This window comes from Sinocyclocheilus anshuiensis, unplaced genomic scaffold (genome assembly GCF_001515605.1).
Source record: "Sinocyclocheilus anshuiensis isolate Anshui unplaced genomic scaffold, SAMN03320099.WGS_v1.1 scaffold190, whole genome shotgun sequence".
Lineage (NCBI taxonomy): Eukaryota > Metazoa > Chordata > Actinopteri > Cypriniformes > Cyprinidae > Sinocyclocheilus > Sinocyclocheilus anshuiensis.
In genome coordinates, this window is record NW_015547663.1 from 2,275,279 (window position 1) to 2,299,148 (window position 23,870).

The 23,870-nt window shown below is 37.0% G+C and overlaps 2 protein-coding genes across 4 annotated transcripts in view; both read right to left on the reverse strand.

Moving 5' to 3' along the window:
• tdrkh (tudor and KH domain containing) overlaps window positions 1-5,077 on the reverse strand; it is a 14,597-nt gene extending 9,520 nt beyond the window's left edge. For all 3 annotated transcript variants that reach the window (XM_016504835.1, XM_016504834.1, XM_016504833.1), the window contains exons 1-6: window positions 4,972-5,077; window positions 2,800-2,957; window positions 2,547-2,638; window positions 1,196-1,388; window positions 934-1,073; window positions 510-816 (exon numbers count right to left, since the gene is read on the reverse strand). In XM_016504835.1, coding sequence (XP_016360321.1) covers window positions 510-816; window positions 934-1,073; window positions 1,196-1,388; window positions 2,547-2,638; window positions 2,800-2,926 — 859 coding nt within the window. In that variant the 5' untranslated portion in view covers window positions 2,927-2,957; window positions 4,972-5,077. The remainder of the gene's footprint in view (window positions 1-509; window positions 817-933; window positions 1,074-1,195; window positions 1,389-2,546; window positions 2,639-2,799; window positions 2,958-4,971) is intronic.
• A 1,140-nt stretch (window positions 5,078-6,217) lies between these two features.
• Window positions 6,218-23,870, reverse strand: part of LOC107702490 (transmembrane protein 94-like) — a 31,000-nt gene continuing 13,347 nt past the window's right edge. Inside the window, exons 12-32 of the mRNA XM_016504836.1 lie at window positions 22,745-22,849; window positions 21,718-21,891; window positions 21,321-21,536; window positions 20,917-21,229; window positions 19,962-20,135; window positions 19,744-19,873; window positions 19,352-19,539; window positions 17,117-17,298; window positions 16,889-17,024; window positions 16,693-16,802; window positions 16,395-16,494; window positions 16,109-16,217; window positions 15,660-15,849; window positions 14,625-14,702; window positions 14,453-14,538; window positions 14,258-14,339; window positions 13,987-14,150; window positions 13,809-13,900; window positions 10,358-10,451; window positions 10,019-10,189; window positions 6,218-9,249 (exon numbers count right to left, since the gene is read on the reverse strand). Coding sequence (XP_016360322.1) covers window positions 9,177-9,249; window positions 10,019-10,189; window positions 10,358-10,451; window positions 13,809-13,900; window positions 13,987-14,150; window positions 14,258-14,339; window positions 14,453-14,538; window positions 14,625-14,702; window positions 15,660-15,849; window positions 16,109-16,217; window positions 16,395-16,494; window positions 16,693-16,802; window positions 16,889-17,024; window positions 17,117-17,298; window positions 19,352-19,539; window positions 19,744-19,873; window positions 19,962-20,135; window positions 20,917-21,229; window positions 21,321-21,536; window positions 21,718-21,891; window positions 22,745-22,849 — 2,967 coding nt within the window. The 3' untranslated portion in view covers window positions 6,218-9,176. The remainder of the gene's footprint in view (window positions 9,250-10,018; window positions 10,190-10,357; window positions 10,452-13,808; window positions 13,901-13,986; window positions 14,151-14,257; window positions 14,340-14,452; window positions 14,539-14,624; window positions 14,703-15,659; window positions 15,850-16,108; window positions 16,218-16,394; window positions 16,495-16,692; window positions 16,803-16,888; window positions 17,025-17,116; window positions 17,299-19,351; window positions 19,540-19,743; window positions 19,874-19,961; window positions 20,136-20,916; window positions 21,230-21,320; window positions 21,537-21,717; window positions 21,892-22,744; window positions 22,850-23,870) is intronic.

A 23,870-nucleotide genomic window follows, 5' to 3' on the forward strand; every position in this document is an offset into this window, starting at 1 on the left:
ACGTTCTACGTTTCTTAACAAAACGAATGTCAAATAAAATAAATAAATGACACAAAGTTTAAATAAAGAAAAAATCAGCAAACAATGTGGAACCAATTAAATAAGAAACAAATATTTTTTAAAAACTTCCAAAATCAGATAAACGGCAAAAGTCAACAGGCTTTTCAAAATCCAAAATATTACCAAACAGGCGCTTTTGCATTTCGTTTCGAAACTAAATCATCCGCGATCGTCTTGTCTGTCTCACCTCACCCCACTCTTGTCAGTCAGCTCGACTCACTCTCCTCACTGGAGAAATGAAATCTGATCTGTGATGCAACTGTACTGATTAATTGTAGTGTCTGTTCTTTTACTGAACTAAATGATTTTTATTACTATAAAAAAATGAAAAAGACGGTGGGGGTTGGTGACGCGGTGGCCAAGTGACGGTTGTGGCTTAACACCGGTATCACCGTCAGCACCGTCTATCGCGGCAAGCCTATTGTGAAGGTGGGATTTACGAATCTTACTTTCAAATTTGGAGATCTCCAAAGGCGATACTGGAGAGAGAATCTCCTCCTCCTCTGATTTAAGGGAGTTTTCAGCAGTATCACTGTTGTCTGTGAAGCCGTGGACCGGAACAGGCGCCTCTTGTTTAAGCTCAGTCATTGGGGAAGGTAAATCTTTTCCATTAAGCTTTAATAATTCATTCTCCAGTCCTTGAGCCTTGTTTAACTGCTCTGTTTCCGGCAGTTTCCTCTTCTGACGCAAGGCAGAAGCCTGACTTATTCGCTTTCGTACAGTTTCATTCTCTATGACCTTCTCCATGATCATTTCCTGTGAGGAAAAAAAAAAAATCGATCAAACACTGGGTCTGACTCACTACATGCGTGCATAAAACCTGTGTGTGAATGCAGAAACTTTTTCTAAACCACACGTATGCTAAAATCTCACCTTCGCACTTTGAATCTCCTTGCGTGTGCCGGTTATTGTGATCTTGCCCTTCTCCTCCAAGCTGCGTCCACGATCTTTGGAGCAGTTCACCCTGGCCCCCGAGACTCTGTTTATGAACTTCAATGTCTCACCACCACGACCTGAAGCAAACAACATTTCAAACATCTTACACAAGATTATATGTTGACAGAATGAAGCGAAGCACAAATGCTCTAAAAATGCAACAATGGGCACTTTTACTTAAAGTAAACTGTACGGCGACCTATAATTCGCCCAAATGCCATCTGAGGCACGTCGATGACATCGGTGATGACCTCACAGTCGGTGGCCAGTTTCTCCAGAGCACACTGCGCCACAAGAATCTGCTCCGGTGAGCCCTGAATCAGAAAATTCACCAGGCTCTGCTCTTCAGTGTTTGGCAGCACATTTATCTGGGCACCAGACTTCTGATTCACCTACACAAACGTGAGAGTTAGAGAACCGCATGATGCAAATCGTATACCTTTTTCCATCAAATATTTTTTTGTTTCTCTATAAAAAATTTTTTAAACATCATAATTGTTAAATAATGTTTTGCAATCAAATTTTATAGAGATTATTACACTGAAAAAGAAAATATCCTAATATACCTACTACAGTACCTTCACAGCCGTGGAAATCACGTAAAATGTGCTAATTACATTTACAATATTTACATTTAAACTATAACAATTTAAGATAAAATAAATTACATAAACATAAAATCCTTAATATACATATTAGTAGACACTTATCTAAAGCAACAAATGAGGAACATACTCATAGTATACACTTTGTTCAAAAGTTTGGGGTCAATAGAAATGATTACTTTTATTCAGTAAGAACGCATTAAATTGATCAAAAGTGACAGTAAGACATTCATAATGTAACAAAAAAAACTCTATTTTAAATAGGGCTGCACGATTATGACAAAAATCATAATTGTCGATTATTCCCTTGAAATTGTAATTGCGATTATTAATTACGATTATCACAATTTACATTGAATGATGTTTATACCATTGTTTGATGCAACTGCATGCCATATTTTTATATGAAAATAAACAAGCTGAAAACACTTAACTGATAAACCTTTAGTGCTTTTCTATAGTATTAAGCCTCAAATGCCAAATATACATCAGATTGGTTTCTTCTTTAAATTATAAATATGAATATGAATGGTATTATAATGTTATACTAAAACTAAAACAATGGAAAAAGATTAGAAATTCGATTAATTGTGCAGCCCTAATTTTAAATAAATGCTTTTCTTTTAAACTTTCTATTCATCAAAGAATCCTGAAAAAACAGTTTCCAAATAAATAAACAAATAACCACACCAAATCAGTATATTAGAATTCAGCTTTATTATTACAATAATACAATTATATTTTAAAATATATTTAAAAAGAAAGCTATTTTAAATGAATCATTTCCCAATTTTACAATTGATTAAATAAACGCAGCTTTGGTGAGCCTAAGAGATTCTTGCAAAAATATTTTAAAAATCCTACAGGCCCCAAACTTTTGAACAGTCTATATTGCATATACTGTATAGTTCTAGTGCCATGCAAAAAGACCGAACAAACACTCACTATGTCTAGAAAGGTGCTCTGATATCTTGCAATAGATCGGTACACGTCAAGGGGAACAGATATTCTGGACTCCTCTTTGCTTTGGCATTGCACTACAGAAATCAAATAATGGAATAAAGAATATCAACACTATACTATCACTTTTATACTTACAAAACAATATAATTTTGACCATCCGTGAGTGGAAAACGTATGTCAGCACATGGCAATTGATCAGAGCATTAAAAAAAGCTTACTAGAGTTCACAACTCACCACTGCTGCTTCGAATGTGACGGTAAACAAGGTATCCCATTGTGGCCCCCACAGAAAGGCCGGCAGCCAAAGCTACTTTCTTCCCAGAGCTTAGGCTCTTCCACGGTCCATCTTTCACCGCGGCCATCACTTGGGTCGGACCAACCGGTAAACTCCACCTAGAGACGCAGAACGAGCTGTAAGGTCCATGAACAGAGCAACACCTGAACTTTAGTCCGCACCATGTATGATTTTACATGGGCTTTCTTAGTAGCGCCATGCAACACAAATGAATGGTTGATGACAACGGCAAAGACGGTCTTCTGGTTGTCTTTCAATCCCAGAACAAAATCTGCAGAACTTTAATCAAAAGTTACTATTTGACCACTCATTTATGAGATTGAATCTAAACCATTATAGCTAGCCTATTTTTTGTTACCCAGTTGGCTAAATAAGGAGAACAAAGATCACATTTAACAAACACTAAGACTCTATAATTGGATTTAGGACATTACAGGCTGTGGAAACACATTAGATCTTTCAAACACAACAATTAACAACACAGTCTTGGTTTTATTAAATTAGATTTTAAAGTTCAAGCACACAGCAAAGCAGTGGACTGGACAAAGCTGCAATAACGACACGTTTTGTCTTCTAATCTCCCTGACCCAATGAAACCGCTAATCAAATTATTTGCATTTGCATGAGGTATTTCTGCAAAAACTGCATCAGCTTAAGGATTAAGCAGGCTCAAACCTCCTGTGCTGCCTCTCTTCAGCAGGAAGAACAGGCAAAAGAGTGAAATATAAATTAAATACAAACACCAGCTGAAGGCACCATCCAGATTCCTTTTAGCATGTCAGGAGCTCCTCAATTGGGGGAACTAATAAATAACCCTAACAAGCACATGCACCATGTAATACACCACTTCTTTTTATTATTAAAATATAAGAGAGACAAAAACAGCAAATGCACATCGATGGTCATTTGACATTTCATTTGAAGCCAAATCAATGTTTAGTTGTAATATTGCAGTTAGAGAAGCCCTCGAAATCAGCCATTTTTCAATTTTTCTTTTAATTTAGAGATTAATAAATTATATGCAACCATTGTTGTTATTGTTAACTAAACCAGAAACAGTTAAAAAACGATTTCAGTAACTAAAATAAAGCAGAAATAAAATAAACCAATACTTATTAGAAGAAAAACGTACATTTTGAAAAGTTAAGTTGACAACTAATCTTAAGAGTGACTAAAATCTGAAGAAGAAAAAGAAATATGGAAACATTGATAGAAACCTAAAATGCAAACTGAAAATATAAAATAAAAGGTCATTTAAAATATCAATGAATGCTGTATTATATAAACAATACTAAAATAACACTGCATGATGCAACCTAATCTGATGTATTTCTGAGGTATTATTTTGCATTTGAAAAGATGCACATCTGCTGCACATGTGGCAGAATAACCAAAAGTGTTGATAGCCATATTAAAGAATTATATTGTAAAAGCTTCTTGAACCAAAAAAAACAAATAAAATAACGTCTTGCTCTGTTATTATAGTCCACAAATATACTTTTAGTCAAGTGGTTCACATAATAACCATTTTAAACCAACTTAATCTTTTTATCTATCAGCAAATATGTAAAACTCAGATTTGGGTGGAGACAGTAGGGTCACTAGCCATAGATGTAACTTAGGCCAAACCAGACTTTATTTTAATGTAGGTCTGCTTCACTTTACTGCATTCTCTCTCTGGTTTAGCATGTGTGCAAATATAAACAAGACGGCATTCACGTGCATCAGTAACATCTACCTTTGCTGCTTTTTCTTTTGCTCATTGAAGCTGTAGCCTGTATCACTGCACCATTATCAGATACATGCACATAAAAACAGGACCTGTTGTGCATCAAGATCATGCACGTGAATATGCGTGTGCAATTGTTAATGCAGCGTCTGTTAGCGCGTGATGGATGTGCATTTCTCGCCTTTTCAAACAATCAATCCCGCGTTTTAAAGCCTTACTTGTTTTAAAAGCCTACGTCTGACATAGGTTTGTTTGGCTGGGTCATGCCTTTGCAACATATACAGCAGGTCGTTTGGGTTTTCAAATGGCATCTTCCTCGGACGCCTAATGCATAAACACCAGAACCAGATAAAGCACTAAAACAGATATTCCGATATATTTACCTCTAAAAGGGTATAAAATGTGAAGAAACCCACGTAGCGAGTCCTTCAAATGATCTTATGACACCCTTCAGCGTGCTGCTGTTGATCCACCGGCGCTGCCGTGCTTCATTCTTCTTCTTCTGATGTTTATTGGCGGTTTTGGCAAACCAACTTAAAGGTGCATTACCGCTGATTTCTTTCTCTTTCATACGCATCGCATTCTAGAAGAATGTGCTTGACTGTTTCTGGATTCCCACATTTATCACATCTCCGTGCTTCATTCTGGAGTACGCAGTACGCACAGTTAACCTTTCAACTATGATTGGCCAACATCCCGCTTGTCAACCACTAGATCCAATCACAACCTCTGATGTTGTGGCACCTCTGATGCAGACAACGCCCCCTATTGGACGATTATAGCAACACACAGTGGGCGTAATAATTTCTTACAACCTTGATGGCATAATCAAGTCTTGATTTGTTAAGTGCAATCATGGAATGTGATTTTTATGTTTATAAAATGGAATAAGTAAATAATACATTAAATAAACTTTAAAACTGTGTTTTAAAAGTGTTTGAAAATCTGAATATTAAAACTCTTGTACATTTTTTAGTCAATATTTCATCACTAACGACTTTTCCAGTTTGTTTATAAAATGGAAATAGTAAATAATAAATTAATTAAACATTAAAACTGTGTTTTAAAAGTGTTTGAAAATCTGAATATTAAAACTCCTGTAACTTTTTCAGTCAGTATTTCATCACTAACGACTTCTCCAGTTATTACAGTAACAGAATGTGAAATATAAAATATCTGAACTATATTAAAGCATATTGGTTTTGCCCATATCTCTGAAAGAAGTGTAAATGTGGATCAATATGCACTCGTATTTTGGCCAGAAGCATCAGTTTAGTGTTAAAATGCCTTCTTAATGGATTTTTTTATTACAAACATGCAGCTTTTGTGTCAAGTCGTGTGGATTATGTATGAATTAATGTTTTTATCAGCTGTTTAAACTCTCATTCTGATCCATTGGCGAGCAAATGATGTAATGCTAAATTTCGTCTTCAAATCTGATCCAATGAAGCAACAATTGGTGGCCCAAGAGTACATTTTTGGCAAATGATCATTTTTGTGTAAACTATTCCTTCAAATATTGCAGTATGTAAAACCGCAGACTTTGGCAGAATGGATGAAATGATTTGGACAGTTGAATATTACAATATCATAAGAGACTTTCTTAATGAAAGAGCACACCTTTTTTGAAATGAACATATTTATTAACATAACATTGGCCACAAATAATCTCTGGGGAAGGGGAGAAATCAATGTTAAAGACATCATAAAAAAATACAAACTGTACAACATTTATAAATCTTATGAACATTCATAAATAGCACATATATTGGGTCAATCTAGGTTGTAGCCCGGGCATGTATTTTGCAGAGAGGTTCTGCACAGCCCCCTAAAAGGGCCTGATTCACACTCCTGGCTTAAAGATGACAGATTTTCTGACTGATGGAAAAACATCAGCAACATTTTAATCCATGCATGAAACATATTCAATGTTCAGCAGATGAGTAAATCAAGAAAACCTTGCATTCTTATGGTCTTTATCATGCATACATCAGGAAATAAGGGAAGAGAGAAGATTTCAAAAATAATTACCAAATAATTACTGTACAAAAAACACAGCTCCCAAAACATTTTTCCTGTTACTACCATTTGTGCATAACAGAAGATCAGTGCTTATAAAAAATTAATTTCGCCCTATACTGATAGGCTATTTTACAATTTTCTTAATTGTACATATTTATACCACTGATTTAGCACCAATTAAAAATTAACTACTTTATTTACTTTTTGATTTCTCCATTATGTCTGTATTTGGGCGGCTTAGTTACACAGCAGTGATTCTGAACGATAACATCGAACCACAGCAACAGTTATGTAATGGGGCAGTATAACCTCTAAACACATCGTAAGACCCACCTTCCTGTTGAATGAGCAGGAAAAGTAGAAGAAAGCATGTAACATGCATTGCAAAAATGCACTATGTACACTTATGAACATTCAGTGCCTATAACAATCTCTCGATGCATTATGGAAAAGGCTGCTAGGTTGCAATCATTTGCTGTTAAGATGTACAGACATATGTAATAATTTCAAAATAAATATCAACATTAGATTAGAAATTACAGTATGTATTTGTGATTTAAACTTGAGTATAACAGTGTGACAGGAACAAAAAGGCAGGAAATCAATAAATTAAGACATCTTGCAGTTTATTACATGGGATCGGTAGTGGATTATTGGAAAGACAGGTTCTTTAGAAAATACTAACTGGGTTCTTGAGTATAGGTTCTAGAGGTCCCATGATGCCTGTACACAATCATTTTTAAAATCGACCACATTATACAGGTCTAGCAGCAACTTAAAGGGACAGTTCACCTAAAAATTAAAAGTCAAACTGATTTATTCACCCTCATATCATTCGAAACATGACCTTCACTGTATGGATACAAACAATTAACACATTCTACTAAATATCTCCTCTTATGTTCTGCAGATGAAATAAAGTCTAACAGGTTTGGAACAACATGAGGGTGTGTTGATGACTATTTCCATTTTTGGGTGGACTATCCCTTTAAATTCTCCTTTTATTAAGTCTAGGGGAGGTCACTCAGAGGTTTCAGGCTATATGTTAGTGATTTGCACTACTATTGGAAAAAATAAATGCTGGTAATTTGGAGATTAGCTGGTCACTGTCAGAAAATACATTTGAATGCATTTTTAAATAAGCACATCTGGTGACACTGTAATTGAGCCCCTTATACTCCATAGCTGCAGCCCAACGAGATAAATTAAAAAAAAATAATAAAACCTATTAAAATCATGACGTTGCCTAAATTATATTAGCAATCAGCTAGAGGTAGAACAGAATAAAAGTTCAATATCCCTTTTTACCAGTAAACACTGAATTCTCTGGATGGGGGTGAAAAAAATAATTACTAATAATTACAAAAATTTTTGTTTTTAAATAAGCCCACCCCATCCAGAGTTAGATATATTCATTACAGAACATCGGAAATAATTCTCTTGAAAAAATGTGCGGTGAGAAACCAGGCAAGTGTTGTCTTGCATGCAAATGTATGCAGCAAAAAAAAAAAAAAAAGAAAGAAAAAGTAATCAGTGCATTCTGTCTGACAATCACGTATGTGAAAAAAAACTGTAGACAGAATTAGAACAAGTTGGAACATTCTTCCTTCAGCTGGAAAGCTATTGCTTTGCCTGGTTAAAAAGTCTTTGTTTTGATTGAACTTAAGAACTTTGCAGTAAAAATAGAGTTTAAAAGAAGACTAAAAAAAGATTCCAGCTACTCATGCATTTCATCTGATATTGATTTGTAAGAGAAAATGAAATTTAAAGCCTGTCTGATTCTAGGCAAGCTAGTAAATGAGTTTGCGCACAGTCTCCCACTGACTGCATTTGATTTTGGAAGCTAAGCTTCTCAGCTAAGTTCCTCTAGCTGATCATTCTTGTAAATGAATTCACTTGATCACAAAAGAAAACAGAATGAAATATTTCCCCTCTGAATATGAGGTAAGTTGTGGTGATGACATTCACATTATAACCTGTTAAAACAGGCTTCAACAAGCTCTTATGACGTACTAAATGAACTGCATGAAACCTCTCAGCAGTGTGACAAAGAACCATACGGCTAAAATACGAACACAGAGAACCTACAGCAAAAGCTCATCTCATGAGCTCACGTCTCGTGTTTGAAACAAAGGAAATCAATAAAATCCCCATTTCACAACATCTAATAAAAAAATCATGCTAATTTAGCCCTCCATTGTACATTTTGGTATATATTCTCTATATCGTGCATTACAGTTTCAGGTTTTGAAGGGGATAAAGAAATGGCCTCATTGAAAAACAATCCCTCCATTAAATGACCCTGTCCAAACCAAAGCAGCATGCAGGTGAACATCCCTCAAACAACACAGATGAAATCTTTACTTTGAGTAAAGCCTAAATCAAAAGATAGTTTAGGATCTCACTGATTAAAAACGCAGCCCTCAGTGGCATTCATGGGAGAAATAGAGTTCCGCCCAGTGGAGGTGTTGCAGGAAGCACTCTGTTGGGAGGAAATCCAAAGGAGTCTTCATCTTCTCCACCACTGAAATGAACATGACGTTTAAGTGTCCGGTACAGACACAGGTCAGAAGGGAGAGTTCATCCCCAGCTTAGTCTCAAACTGAAGCTTCTGCCTCTTCTGGTAACGCACTCGTACCCTGAAATCAGAGCCATATTTTCATAAATTGTGGGTTATATGATTAATGGTTTATGTAGGCTAGATTTGGGCTTATTTTAAATGTAAAGGAATCACATAAGAAATGAAATAGTCAAAATAGTGAAATAGTGAATATTATAATTTAAAATAACTAAAAAATAACTGTTACAATGAAAATAACTGTTTTCTATTTTAATATGTTTTAAAAAGTCATTTAGTCCTGTGATGACAAAGCTCAGCAGCCATTAACTCATGATCGTTAGATGACTTGTTAGGTCTAATATGCTGATATGCTGCTCAAGAAACATTTCTTATTATTATCAATGTTGAAATCAGTTCTAACTGCTTAATATTTTTGTGGAAACCGGGATACATTTTTTTTCAGGATTGTTTGAAGAATAATGAAAGTTTAAAACATAAATGTCTTTACTGTCACTTTTGATGAATGTAATGCGTCCTTCCTTACTGAATAAAAGTACTATTATTATTATTTTAATCTAACTGAACTCAAACTTTTGAACAACAGTATACACTGTGGCCTATTCCTTACATAAAGCTATCATACAGCTTCAGATGACTTGGAATATTTTAAATGAGTCCAATGGCCTACTTTCATGGTGTATTTATATATTTTTTAATAAATGCGTTAATTGTATGAAATAAGCAACAGAGAAAGAAAGTCATTTAGGGATGGTAATGGCATGAAACTGAGTAAGTGATGACAGAGTTTTCTTTTGTTCCCTCTACATTAAAGCGATTTATCCTCTTACCTGATTTCATGCAGTTTTACTGCTTCATTGATTAGCACCACAAGTACGATGGACAGAGAGACCAACAGCCAGACCAAGTGGGGAATGTGATGTAGCGTGAAGACCACCTCTGTACTCCTGTCCTGCCACAACTGATAATCTATCACAGCCTGAACCACCTGTCCCAACAACCTGCAAGAAAAACCATTGACAAAGTGCTTTTAAATGATCCAAGCCAAGTGAAAATACTTATAAAAAATAAATAAATAAAAAAAAAAAGACCTTTTTTTACTTCTAAATAAATGACTTTTAGCATGTGACTTGATAATAAAATAACCATTCTCTACATTAAACACTTACACCACAGGCACTGCGAGACACCACCATGTGTTACTGAAGGGGTTCCTCCTCCACAGGGGTTGTGAACGGTGCACATAGCTCAGAGAGATGACCACTGAAAGAGAGGAAGAGAGATGTTTTTTTTCACTCAGATCCATCTAGATAAAATAAATATTCAAATGAGACAATTAGGGTATTGAACGTATTGAACCATTCGGTACAAGGCTTTCGGTTCGGTACGCATTACAAACCGAACGATTCGATTCGTTGGACTAATCCTATTACATTTGGAAAATAAAACAGCTTAAAGTGTGTGAAATATGATGTTCTCAGTGCCACTGTGCTCAACAAGGCAGCCTAAACGACGTACCAGGCAACGTGCGGTCTGCCCCGCGATAACCTCCCCTTGCTGGGGTGCGTTGAAAGACGATGATCTTGTGTCGACGATAGCCAGAGATATTGACAAAAACATCAAATGTTGGCAATATTAAGATATTTGGCATTTCCAATTAATTTAGGCCTGTTACATTCTTATTTTTATTAGGCCTATTATTATAATTATTATTATGAAGTTACTTTTATTAGGCCTTAAATTACATTTAATTTGCCCCGCAATAATTACCAAATAACTGACGTGCTGCGAGGATAACAAAAGATTAGGCTATATACTCCTCAATAGGGGTGTGCGATATTGATATCTCTATATTTTCTGGAATTTTATCGATAACGATAATTAGACGATATTTTGCCAAGTGGGTTATTTTGCTGACATCTTAAGGACTACCGTGGACAGCGGACTCCTAATGTTTTTGATATTCTTCATATTCTGTGTGGTGGTCAGTTCACAGCAGTGATAGAACTAGCGAATCCTTTTCCAATGAGTTTAAATTGATTTTTACCTTTTATGGGCATTTTTACCTTTATAAAGCCATTTTTTTCTAAAAGTGTGGATCATCTTTTGAGTCAAATTCTTACATTTAATTAGTCGGTTAGAATAAGACCTTTGGGCTTTTACCAGGCAAATGAAATCAGTATCAACAAAATGTATCTTTGCAATGCAGAGGAAACACAGAAGCTGCATCTGAACGAAGTGGCATTTAGATGTATTTACACACTGTTTAATGCAGCTCAGAGGGACATGGAATGATTTAACCTGCAGTTACAAATGCATAAATAATGTTTTGCTATTTAAAAATTTAAAAAAAAAAAAAAAAATGAAAAGATACTTTAAAAGTGAAATTAAAACGTCACGTATGCGCGTGCACTCTGTAGGTGTTTTGTTTGGTTTTTGTAATATACTCGATAATGTCAAATCGCACATCGTTAAAACAACAATCACGATATTATCGCAGAAGATATATATCACACACCCCTACTCCTCAACTAAAATGTTTTTTAAAAAGGTATTTTAATACTGGTCTATTAGCTATACAATGATTTATAGGTCTACAATTAAAATATTAACACTGCAGTCATCAATAAAAAACAATGAAATAAAAATCTTTTATTTCAAGCACCGACTTTCAAAAACAACCTGTATAACACGAAATATGTTTCTTCTCATTTTTTTTCCACTATGTAATATTAGAAATATTAAGGGAACAAATTAAAACAGTTAGCTATATACCGTTATCAGCACATGTTGAAGCAGATCTCTGAGAGAATATGCGGCATCAGATGCCGAAAGCTCCGTCATTACGTTTTTACTTTCACTTTCTGCATAGTGAATTTACTGAGATTAAGACATTCACCGGCATAACTCTTGCACAAAGTTTGCATGTTGCTTGTGTGTGATATCTATTGGTTCGCCTTCATGGTTTAAAACAGAATTATTTCCAACATTGCGACGTAACCAATTATCCCTGTACCGAACGTACAGAACCGAACCGTGACACCACTGTGTCGTATCGTACCGAACCGTGAATTTTGTGAACTGTTACACCCCTAGAGACAATGTATTTTATTAAAAATCACCTGTGTGCAAAGCCAGAAAACCTGCCATGATCTTCTGAATCAAAAGCAGCCCATTGGACAATTCACCAAACCACTGCGGGCCATCCTGGGAGCTGTATACACTAATTATTGGTGATAGAAAGTAGCTAATCTTTTTCAGTGAGTTTAAATGGATTTTTACCTCTTATGGGCATTTTTACCTTTATAAAGCCATTTTTTTCTAAAAGTGTGGATCATCTTTTGAGTCAAATTCTTACATTTAATTAGTCGGTTAGAATAAGACCTTTGGGCTTTTACCAGGCAAATGAAATCAGTATCAACAAAATGTATCTTTGCAATGCAGAGGAAACACAGAAGCGGCATTAGAAGTGGCATTTAGATGTATACACACTGTTTAATGCAGCTCTGAGGGGCATGGAATACTTTAACCAGCAGTTACAAATGCATACATTTTTTTTTTTTAATTTTAAACATAAAACATTGAAAACTGATGTTTGAAATTATTTAAAAAATTAAAAGGTACCTTAAATGTGAAATTAAAACTGCCAGTAGGTGGCAGCAAGTCACTGTTAATAAGTGACAACAAAATGTATCTTTGCAATGCAGAGGAAACACAGAAGCTGCATCTGAACGAAGTGGCATTTAGATGTATTTACACACTGTTTAATGCAGCTCAGAGGGACATGGAATGATTTAACCTGCAGTTACAAATGCATAAATAATGTTTTGCTATTTAAAAATTTAAAAAAAAAAAAAAAAATGAAAAGATACTTTAAAAGTGAAATTAAAACGTCACGTATGCGCGTGCACTCTGTAGGTGTTTTGTTTGGTTTTTGTAATATACTCGATAATGTCAAATCGCACATCGTTAAAACAACAATCACGATATTATCGCAGAAGATATATATCACACACCCCTACTCCTCAACTAAAATGTTTTTTAAAAAGGTATTTTAATACTGGTCTATTAGCTATACAATGATTTATAGGTCTACAATTAAAATATTAACACTGCAGTCATCAATAAAAAACAATGAAATAAAAATCTTTTATTTCAAGCACCGACTTTCAAAAACAACCTGTATAACACGAAATATGTTTCTTCTCATTTTTTTTCCACTATGTAATATTAGAAATATTAAGGGAACAAATTAAAACAGTTAGCTATATACCGTTATCAGCACATGTTGAAGCAGATCTCTGAGAGAATATGCGGCATCAGATGCCGAAAGCTCCGTCATTACGTTTTTACTTTCACTTTCTGCATAGTGAATTTACTGAGATTAAGACATTCACCGGCATAACTCTTGCACAAAGTTTGCATGTTGCTTGTGTGTGATATCTATTGGTTCGCCTTCATGGTTTAAAACAGAATTATTTCCAACATTGCGACGTAACCAATTATCCCTGTACCGAACGTACAGAACCGAACCGTGACACCACTGTGTCGTATCGTACCGAACCGTGAATTTTGTGAACTGTTACACCCCTAGAGACAATGTATTTTATTAAAAATCACCTGTGTGCAAAGCCAGAAAACCTGCCATGATCTTCTGAATCAAAAGCAGCCCATTGGACAATTCACCAAACCACTGCGGGCCATCCTGGGAGCTGTATACACTAATTATTGATTAGCACTCATAACTAATTCATGGCATCTAAACACAAGAGAAAATTACATTCAAGTGATTGTGTACCTGGATACGAGTATGTGAGAGCAGGTGATGGTGCTGTTATCAATTTTTGTGAGGTTAGCTGCTCTAGAACACACTTCCTGTAGAGAAAACCCAAAGCCGACTAAGTAGGCCAACATCGTCAGACCGAACTTCAACAGGAACCAGCCCAGGAAGTAGTGTTGAGTCTGTAGGTTGGAGTCAAAAATAACATGAACGTGCATGTGAGTTATGTCAAGCGTGTTTAAATAGTTTGCAGTTTAAATCGAGTGCATTGTGGGGTCTCATGATTGACCTTGCGTGGTATGGAGTCCAGATTCTTTCCAGTAGCGACTGTCATCACTGAACCGTCAGGAGGTTTTCCCAGGAAGGACACGCTGTGAATGCCAGCATTTTTTTTTATATATAAAGTTCCCCGATATGACACAATGACCTAGTTTTACTAAAACGCAACATGTGGGCATCTTTTTTGTGTTTTCTTCCCTATTACCTTAGCAGTGGGTAACAGAAGCAGGAAAGCCACAGTATGTCTGTGATATTCATGGGAGGAGGCAGCTGAATAAGGCAGGCCAGGAACTACAAAACCAATACATCAAGAGTACAAATATGAATTCTGTTCATTTTATTTCCTGTAAATAACATACAGGTCTGTTTTTTCTCACCTGAATCATGACCAGTGTCAGTTGACACTGCAGTAGGAAGAGGAAGCACTTGCGAATGCCGTAAGTGGTATGTCTCGCCTGAAGATACATCAAGAGACAGCACTCAGATTCAAACTTTTTTTTTAAAGATTGTTTTATTAGACAGAGTCAAAATATACAGGAAATTTTGATGGGGGAATGGGATTGGGACTGGTTGCAAGCAAGACTCGAACCTGCATGACTATATTCATAATCATTTTTTATTTTTTTTTGCATGAGCTGTGGTGTGGTGGTTGGCAGACATGTTTTAGACACATTGATCTGTGGTGCTCATGTTGATGATGCAGGTTTGAGTCTTGCCTGCAACATGCCTGATTCCATTCTCCTTCCCCTAATAATTTCATGCCCATTTATGATATGTGTCTACATATAATAAGCACAAAAAATCCCCCCAATTTCTCATTTCAGTTGTATATGTACACTACCTTTCAAAAGTATGGGATCAATAAGATTTTCAAGATTTTTTTTTTTTATAAATTAACACTTTTATTTAGTAAGAATATACATTACATTTTCTTTTATACATATTATACATTAAATTTCTCAAAATGACAGTAAAGACATTTATACTGTTACAAAAGTGTTCAATTGCAAATAAATGCTGTTCTTAGGCTTACTATTCATAAAAAAAATCTTTAAAGAAAAAGTATCATGGTTTCCACAGAAATATTATGCAGACACTTCAGACATTGAGGACTCGAGTAATGACTACTAAAAACTCAGCTTCACCATCACAGGAATAAATACAATTTAAAATATAATAAAATATAATAAAATAAAAAAACAGTTATTTGAAATTCTAATGATATTTCACAATGTTACTGTATTTTTTATCAAATAAATGCAGATTTGGTGATCATTAGACTTCTTTCAAAAACTGTTCAGACCCCAAACCTTTGAACGGTAGTAAATAAATGAGCTTGTATCTTCTTGCTCCCATGTGATCAACAGCCTCATCAACCCTACAGCGTATGTGCATGCCAGAGCTCCCCATACCTGTTCTATGAGTTTGACCATGCTGACACTCTCGCCCTGATGGAAGGACATGGAGCAGGCGAGGCTGTTGAGACTAGCACTGAGCCCCAGTGGAGACAGCTCATCACAGTCTCCATTCAGCCCGCAGCCCGCAGCATACCCAAATGTCTCCCATGAGCACCGGGACGGGTACAGAGGATCCAGGGAGATACTAAAACACACAGAGAGAGGGTTTCCAAATTCAAATTCAAATAAGGCATAGAGTACTCTAAAAGAAACTTCATTTCTTAGGCTGATGTACACTATATTTAATTATGTCACACATTTAGAATTATGCAGTGACAAAAAAACTCAAAGCTATCTTTTTAGTTTCTTGAAAATTGCCACTCTTTAGATTGCAGCTTTGCATAAGATTATAGTTTGTATTTAATTCTGCTGTACAGTAGAATACAGTGACGTGTGTTACCCACCTGATGTCACTCTGCAGAAAAAGGCAGCTATTATGAAAGTTTGCAGAGCTCCCCAAACAGCACGTCACCTCTCTGTTCTCCTGCATGATCTTCATCATTTCACACATTGCTGTCAAACACAAATATTTAGAGGGTTCAACTCAGGTACACTAGCATATAAAACATATGGACTAAAAGCCACAAAACCTTTTTTTTAATTCAAGAAGCAGTTTCATTCGGATATACATCATAACACAACAACTTTTGCTTCATGCTGACTTTAAAGCTGGCATTGAGGCTGACTCACTTTCTGGGGTGCAGTCTGTGAACAGGGGCACCAGTAGAGGCACATTGTCTATGTTCTTCAAATGTGGGCGAACCTGATGAATGCCACGAGGCAGTTTGGCCTATAGAACAACAGAGAGGAAAGAGCATCAATCAGTATTAAAGAAACTCCAAAACATATTTCAAACTGCCAAACATTTACACCACCTCTCATGCAGCATTAAAAAGTCTATGCAAAGAAACTTTAGAAGCGCTTCTGTGCCACCTAAATCTGGCATTAGAATCTAATTCTAAAATCTAATTGTACTGCTATTGCTTACTCTGTTGCAGTCTTCTAAGAAACTGGGCACATCACTGTCAGTAGGCTGGAAGCTGGCAAGATCTGATTGGTCCTCAGGCAGTAGTGGGCCCTCTGCATCATCACGAGAATCTAAGAAGAGAGGTTGGATCATTTAAATGAGGGAAAATGTAGTGTAAATTTTGTGTGCAGGCAGGCAGGCAGAAAAACACACTTACCGTGAAGAAGGTCATCATGTAGAGATCCTGCTTGGCTTGGGCTGGACGGAGCACCATCGCAGTGACCATCTCCGTTTGGGGTCAGAGAGATGTGACAGTTCCAGCCCGTCTCCAAACCCATCTTCTCTGCAAACACCTATAAGCAAAGCCAACATTAAGAGGCGACAAAATATGACACGGCAAATGCATCATGTTTTTACTGAGTGTGTTTTCCCATCAGTGTCATACTTTGCTACGCAGCTCGTCCTCCATGGAGAAGTACACAAAGCGGATACAGGCTCCCACCAGGTTCTCAATGAGCCGTACAGTGTCCAGTCGGGCCTGGAACTGGGACGACACCATTCCCATGAAGATCTGGCCACTCAGAGCCTGCACACAGTCCTCCTTCTCCAAACCTTCTCCAATACCCTCTGAAACATATACAGTACACAAACATGTTAAGAGTTGGTGAGTTTGATTCATTTCAATTAATCAGTTTAAACCATCCACTTCTATCTACAAATCGACAAAATCTATCTATCTATCTATCCATCCATCCATCCATATACATATCTATTCATCCACCCATGTATCTCTGTCTATCCATCTACTGTATCCATCCATCCATCCATCCAGTGACCTATCTGTCTATCCACCTATCCAGCTAAGTAGCTATCCTTCCTTCCTTCCATCCATCCACATATCAGTCTATCCATTTATTTATTTATCCGTCAATCCATCCATCTAGCTATCTATCCAGGTATGTATCTGTCTATCCATCTATGTATCTATCATTCATCCATCCATCCATGTATTCATCTAACCATCTGTCTATCCATCTGTTTCTATTCATCCATCCATCCATCTACATATCTGTCTATCTATCTATGTATCTATCCAGGCATGTATCTATCTGTCTATCCGTCTGTGTTTCTATTCATCCATCCATCCATCCATCTACATATCTGTCTATCCATCTATGTTTCTATTCATCCATCCATCCATCTACTTATCTGTCTATACATCTATGTATCTATCCAGGCATGTATCTATCTGTCTATCCATCTATGTATCTATCATCCATCCATCAATCCATCTGTTTCCATTCATCCATCCATCCATCCAGCTATCTATCTAGCTACATATCTATCATTCCCTCCAGCCATCTACGTATCTGTCTATCCATCTATTTATCTAATCATCAATCAATCCATCTAGCTATTTATCCATCTAGCTATGTATCTGTCTATTTACTTATCTATCATCCATCCATCCATCTACATATCGGTTTATCCATCTAACCATCTGTCTCTATTCATCCATCCATCCATCCATCTATGCAGCTATGTATCCATCTATCTATCCATCCATCCATCTACATCTGTCTATCCATCTATGTTTCTATTCAGGTATGTATCTATCTGTCTATCCAGCTGTGTTTCTATTCATCCATCCATACATCCATCTACATATCTGTCTGTCTATCCATCTATGTTTCTATTCATCCATCCATCCAGCTATGTATCCAACCATCCATCCATCCATCTACATATCTGTCTGTCTATCTATCCAGGCATGTATCTATCTGTCTATCCATCTGTGATTCTATTCATCCATCCATCCATCCATCCATCCATCCATCCATCTACATACCTGTCTATCCATCTATGTTTCTATTCATCCATCCATCCAGCTATCTATCTAGCTACATATCTATCCTTCCCTCCAGCCATCTATGTATCTGTCTATCCATCTATTTATCTAATCATCAATCCATCCATCTAGCTATCTATCCATCTAGCTATGTATCTGTCTATCTACATATCTATCATCCATCTACATATCGGTTTATCCATCTAACCATCCGTCTCTATTCGTCCATCCATCCATCCATCTATGCAGCTATGTATCCATCTATCCATCTATCTATCCAGCCATCTACATATCGGTTTATCCATCTAACCATCTGTCTCTATCCATCCATCCATCCATCCATCCACATCTGTCTATCCATCTATGTTTCTATTTCAGGTATGTATCTATCTGTCTATCCATCTATGTATCTATCATGCAACCATCAATTCATCCATCTATGTATCTATCCAGGTATGTATCTGTCTATCCATCTATGTATCTATCATCCATCCATTCATCCATACGTCTATCCATCTGTTTCTATTCATCCATCCATCCAGCTATCTATCTAGCTATGTATCTATCCTTCCATCCATCCATTTACATATCTGTCAATCCATCTATTTATCTATCCATCCATCTAGCTATCTATCCAGCTACGTATCTGCCTATCCACTGATGTATCTATCCATCTATTTGTCTGTCTATCCATCTACGTATCTATCCAGCTACATAAACATCTATCTACCTATGTATCTATTGGATCAGCTGATCACTAGACAAACATATCAAGATATATATTTTAGCTCTACTGTCTGGACTGTGAGCTGAACAGACAATGTCTCTTACCATCAGAGCTCCAGCTGTTCCTGCGGCTGCCGTGTTTGATGGGGGTGGTACTGGGAAGCTCCACCCCAGAAAAGAGCGTGGGGCCTGGAGCCAGCTCCACACATTTTCCATTGAGCTGTCCAGACAATGCCACCTGCATAGGCTTATAGGCGAATGCAAAAAAAATTTGATATTTGCTATGAGTTTTGCTAAAGAACACATTAAATTATTAGTGTTTTTAAAGACTAAGTGAGTTTTTAGTTTTTACATGTTTTATTTTAAATTTCCGTCGACAATACTAATACAGAATTTTTATACTGGGAATTTTCTGTTTAGGGCAGAATTATAATTCCACCAGTAGTTTAGTACACAAACAAAATTCTCCACTCTGCATATTAAGAAAACTAAATGACTAGTGTTTTTCAATTGGTGTCTCTGACCTATCCGAGCCAGACAGCGGATAGATGTCCGCCCCATCCCAGAAATCCGTGCAGGCTTCCAGGATGAGGTCGGCCGAGCCGTGGGAAAGCATCTGTACATTATCTGAACAGAGTTTAAAGGGCAAAGGTCAGTGACTAAACAAACCACCAAGGACAAACAGGAAGTGGGATAGTGAAAAAATGGGTCATACTGGTAGTGCTGTCCCTGACAAACAGACTGATGAGGTGACTGATGGGGGGCTGGCGTTTGGTGAAGTGATGGAGGCGCCTGGGTGCAGATTCTTTGGCCTTCTCTCCGGAAGGAAGCTGATACAGAGCCAGATGATTCTCACGCTTAAAGAGTTCCCTCGCTCCTGGAGTGAAACCTGACATACAACAGAACAGGAAAAAACAGTAATCTTAAGAAAGGACGTTAAGTTACTAAAATGAGTTTAACGTCACTAGTCACTACAAGTACTGCCAGACTAAAAGTTTAACAATAATTTGGGATGCACAATATCAAATATATTTTGCGCATCCATGTTGGCCAATATTAGAGATTTTTCTCCATTCATCATTATAGGTTGAGGCATGCACTAATATTAATGTTCTACCTGATACCGATAGCTGTTAAATGCCAGATATGAAAATTCAGCATTATTTTTGTTGACAAAAATGACAAATAAACAAAAGTAATGTCCGCACACTGGCGATTCTGCTCCTATATATTTTTAATTATAAACAACGCAACATTTCGACCAATTAGATCTTCGTCAGGCATCGCCCTAATCCGTCGAAACGTTGCAATATGAATTATTAGTGTTTTTAAAGACTAAGTGAGTTTTTAGTTTTTACATGTTTTATTTTAAATTTCCGTCGACAATACTAATACAGAATTTTTATACTGGGAATTTTCTGTTTAGGGCAGAATTATAATTCTAATATGATAAAGAAGACAATTTTCGATTAATCAGCCAAGAGTTTTTAAAATCTAAATATTGAATGTGTCAAATAATGATAAAAAAATGTTGTTCGTGTTTGTATAGCCCTGTATTCTTGTTACGGGTGGCCCACAGAAGCTACAGGAGTACAAAATTAATAAAAGATTATTGTGCAATATTATAAATCCTAAAAATATATGTTTATTAACATGCTTCACTCATTTACCTATAAGGCGAGATAGTTCACAGAGGCCCCAGGGAACATGAACTGGTAGAACCACCCCGTGGCATTCCTGCAGCGCCATGTTTGACAAGTGGTCTGAAAATCTGCAGAGCTGCTGGGTGACGGTGGCATTGCACAGGTTCAAAAGGATGTTCAAGCCCAGAGGCTTCAAAGAGGGCAGGTGATTCTGCCAACCGGAATCATCAAACTGGATGCTGACAGGGTTCTGCTGATCCTGGGACAGACTCAACATCTCCAGATGATAGTCGCACACAAAATCTTCTGCTTCACACAGATCATCACCCACACCGCATGGCTGGAAATAGAGACACACACAAACACATGAACCAAACCGCAGAGCTATAACCTGAAACAGCTCTAGTAGTAATATTTAGATGTAGTCCTACCTGAGCAACGTTGCCATCACCACCCTCAGTGTCATGGCTGAAACTGACGTTGGAGCCTGATGGGTGTTTGGAACGGGTGGTTTGGGGTCCTTGACGCTGGCGCTGGGTATCTGAGGAGCGGGCGGTGTCATGTGATGTCTCGCTGGGTTCCTGCTCCGCCATGTGAAGGGAGGGTTCAAACGCTGGTAAACACAGCAGTGCTTCGCCTTCCTGAGGCTAAACACAGAAAAACACACAGACGCGGACTGAAACTAGACAAAACACAGAGGCTAAAATAATAACTTATTCAAGTCCAGCCCTATCAAATACAATTACATACTGCATTTTTGCAGTAACCTAATTAAAATCATCATAATTAAAAGAAATTATGATGCTCCAATCCAGCTATCAGTAGTACCTCGTCTTGTTCCTCCTCGTCCTCTGTCCTGCAGAGGGAGTTGACTGAAAGGTCGTCTCTGAGGTCATCCTGGCTGTCATGAGGAGGTTCTACTCGTCCGCTGAAGAACAGCACGGTCTCGGGACTGGGGTTGGGCCAGGACAGAATGCCCTGCTTATCCACACAGCACAGCACCTATGAGAGGTCAGAAAATAAGATACTTTATCAGTTAATAAAGCTTATGCTATTCTTTGAATTTAAAGCAAAACTAAAGGAATAATTTACAAGCAAATGTCTATTACTTTCACCAAATATTTTTAAAGATTGCTACAACAATACTGTTAATACCACCCACAGTATTGATCATAATTAAGTTTTAATTAAAAATGATTTTTGTGTACTGTTGATGAAGAACAGCTACAAAGCTATTACAACTACACTTCCCATCTAGCATGATAATGATAAAGTATACTTAAATTAAATAATGCATATCATTTGCTAATTGTCACACAACACATGCAATGTTTACATTATGCTTAGGTTTATATGTTTCTAAATGCATTGCAAACTGATTTTAAATGCATATTTCATATATGATCATGTTTTGGACATTTAGCCTATTTGCAGTACTGCATTCATGCCCTCTAGTCTTGTATTATGAAGCCTATTTATTTACTGTAAACACCACTTGACATTGTTTATACATACTCAGGGATGTGTTGTAATTACTGTTTGTGGTAATTACCATCATGATACAGATGCAGTATGTCAAGGATGTAAACAAATGTTTAAAAATCTTAAAATGGTCCTGCTATTAAAGAGGCATATTGATTGACCACTAACTTAAATATCTGAACAGGAAAACTGCCCTCCTAAATATCTATAGCAATTACAGCCCAGCTGTAAATTGATAATTAGGTTGAAAACAAGCCAAAACAGTCCTTTCAAATGTATTCATTTTTAAAGTGAATACTAATACATTTTTCTTTCATCAAATTGCAAGCAGAAAGTGTAATATTTCTAATGGGACAACAGGGGGAGCACTTACAGTGACTGAACCCAACGAGTGCAGCAGACTGGAGGTATAAGAGAGGGTCTGGGACTCTCCCTTCAACACACTGACCAGGTGTCTCCACACACAGCGAAGCATCTCCTGTACACAAGCACACACACAAATATGGAGCGAGTTTCATCTGCCCTGAGTTAAACTCAAATCCATGTATCAGCAGCTCTGGGTTTCGAACGGCTCTGCAAAAGTTTCAGGATTTATGAAACCTAAATCCTGGATCTGGTGTCATCCTCAGACGAAACACACACACACACACACACACACACACACACACACACACACACACACGGCTGCTGATATATGCATATGTGCACACACACACACACACACACACACACACACACACACACACACACACACACACACACACACACACACACACACACACACACACACACACACACACACACACACACACACACACACACACACACACACACACACACACACACACACACACACACACACACACACACACACACACACACACACACACACACACACACACACACACACACACACACACACACACACAAAGAGAGGCTCTGTAAGACAAAGCCTAGGATAGTCAGGCAAGAAAAAAGCAGCAGTAAGCGTGTCCAGTCTTGGGTTTATCCTGGTGCATTCAGAGATTTAGAGCCGTTTCATAAAGATAAATGCACCTTGCAGCAGGCAACAGGAAAAGGGAGACAGAATTTGAATTGACTAAATGACAGAAGATTTGACTCTGAAGCAAACAACTGAGAGCTTGAGGCAGCAGCTACAGGAGAGGAAGAACTGAAAACTGTCAGTGGTAGGTGAATCTATCTTTGACACACATCGCAGGTCCAAGAATCCACCTTTAAAGTCAACATGAAATCAAAACTGAACTAATTTACTTTCTTAATACATGTTCCTGTTCTTATTTTTGAGGATTCATCAGTGCGTGTAAAGAAAAACTGATTGCCGTTCATCAAAACATAATGATTTAAACCACATATTAACTGACTTTCAGCATATTAAAATGATTTCTAAAGGTGACACTGAAGACTGGAGTAATGACTGCTAAAAATTCAGCTTTGCCATCACATGAACAAATTACAACTTATAAATACACTTATAAGTT